At 50.5% G+C, this 1,773-nt stretch overlaps 1 protein-coding gene across 1 annotated transcript; it reads left to right on the top strand.

The window, feature by feature from the left end:
* Nucleotides 1-672: 672 nt before the first annotated feature.
* LOC106818392 (UDP-D-xylose:L-fucose alpha-1,3-D-xylosyltransferase 3-like) lies at nt 673-1,731 on the top strand. The gene has a single exon (XM_014823105.1). It carries the CDS (start codon nt 736-738, stop codon nt 1,687-1,689), a length of 954 nt encoding a protein of 317 aa, XP_014678591.1. The 5' UTR covers nt 673-735; the 3' UTR covers nt 1,690-1,731.
* The last annotated feature ends 42 nt before the right edge of the window (nt 1,732-1,773 follow it).

The raw sequence follows: 1,773 nt of genomic DNA, 5'->3' as shown, positions 1-1,773 counted from the left end.
AATACCGGTCTTACAGTCTCCCCGACCCCCCTCTCTCTCTCTGTATATATATATATATATCAAGAGCTAATAATACCTAGAGTGTACAACGGAAAAACGGGAAAATAGTGCTATTTCACGACTACATTATTCTACTTTGCCTGCAAGTCTTGAGAGAGAGAGAGAGAGAGAGAGAGAGAGAGAGAGAGAGAGAGAGAGAGAGCCTCTACGGCTTACTACAGCGGTATTAACAGTTGGGCTGTATAGTGGTTGAACCTATATATAGAGTAGCAGATCTACGATTAACATAGATCATTGAATCATTACTATTAATTTTCTTAAGACTGTATGCCCTACGTTGACTAAATTATAATAATGTAATATCAGGGGCGAATAATGATAAATTTGATGATTCACTGGTAATCATATAATTCCATCTATCACAAGTAAATAGATTTAGAATTTTAGGAAAGCAGAACGATGCATTCATCAATGAAGTGATGCCAGAATATTAGTAATTTCGTAACTATCTCAGTCAAGTTAAGCTAAGTAATTAGAGAGTTAGACAATCAATAAAGCTTTAATTTGGCTCCTGAATTTTAGGGTAACACTGCACGCAGAAGCGTTTAGAAGCCAAATGCACGCATCGCACTATTAAGGAAAGAAAGTTGCGTTTCATATTATATAAACCAAAACATTCGCGCGGATTCGGTGACGTGTACTAATGTTGTGCTTACGTCATCAGTTCCGTCCAAGATGGTGAAGTCGAGGCAGAGCCGGATTGTGTTTACGTCATCTTTCCTCACGCTCGTGTTCGTATCCCTCTACTATTCTTTCTTATGGAGCCACCAGATGGAGCCAGCGAACGGCGGCGGACATTCTCTCGGTGTTAGTGATGTTGGCGCCCTCGTGCGGATGACTGAGGAAATAACGCGGGCCGGCCGCGTGCCTCTGATCGCCACCGTCAACGCCGCGTATCTTCCGATGACGCTCAGCTGGCTGTGCAACACCGCCGCGATGGCGGGCGTGCACGAGCAGACGGTCGTCATAGCAACCGACGACGCGACGCACGACGCGCTGCGCCGACGCTGGCCGACGGTGCGCGTCTTCCGGCACGTGACGCAAGCGGATATGACGCAGCGGCACAAGTTCGGCTCGAACGGATATCGCGTCTACCTGCTCATGCGCGTGAAGCTAATGTTCGAGTTGCTACGTCACAACGTGTCCTTCATCATGTTCGAAACCGACTGCCTGTGGCGAAAAAACCCCGTGCCACTCCTCGGTGACGTCACGAGCTCGACCGGATATGACGTCGTCGCCGCGCAACTCGGCAACAAGCCGCATCTGGGAAACTACTCGGTGAATTTCATGTTTCTCAACGCGACGCCAGGTGGCGTTGGCGTCTGGGGAGAGATGGTTAGGCGTCTGGAGAAGGGACTTCTTACGGAATACGAACAGGACATACTCGACGGGCTGTGCAAGGCGAGGCACGCTGGAGCGAGGTGCCGTCTGTTCCCCTACGAGCAGATAGCCGACGGTATGTGGTACAGGATGACGGCGGAGGCGAGGCGGCGGCTGCTGCCTGATCCCTACATCATCAACAACAACTTCATCGTCGGCGTGGCGAAGAAGATGACGAGAGCGAAGGCGTACGGACACTGGTTCCTCGCGAAGGACGGAGAGACGTGCCGTCCGGCAAAACCAGGCTAGCGTGTGCGTGCGTGCATGTGTGTGTGTGTGGGGGGGGCGTGTGCGTGTGCGTGTGCGTGTGTGTGTGTGTGTGTGTGTGTGTGT

This window comes from Priapulus caudatus, unplaced genomic scaffold (genome assembly GCF_000485595.1).
Source record: "Priapulus caudatus unplaced genomic scaffold, Priapulus_caudatus-5.0.1 Scaffold2208, whole genome shotgun sequence".
NCBI lineage: Eukaryota > Metazoa > Priapulida > Priapulimorpha > Priapulimorphida > Priapulidae > Priapulus > Priapulus caudatus.
The sequence above is the reverse complement of the archived record's forward strand: the minus strand, read 5'-3'. Positions and strand labels throughout refer to the sequence as shown.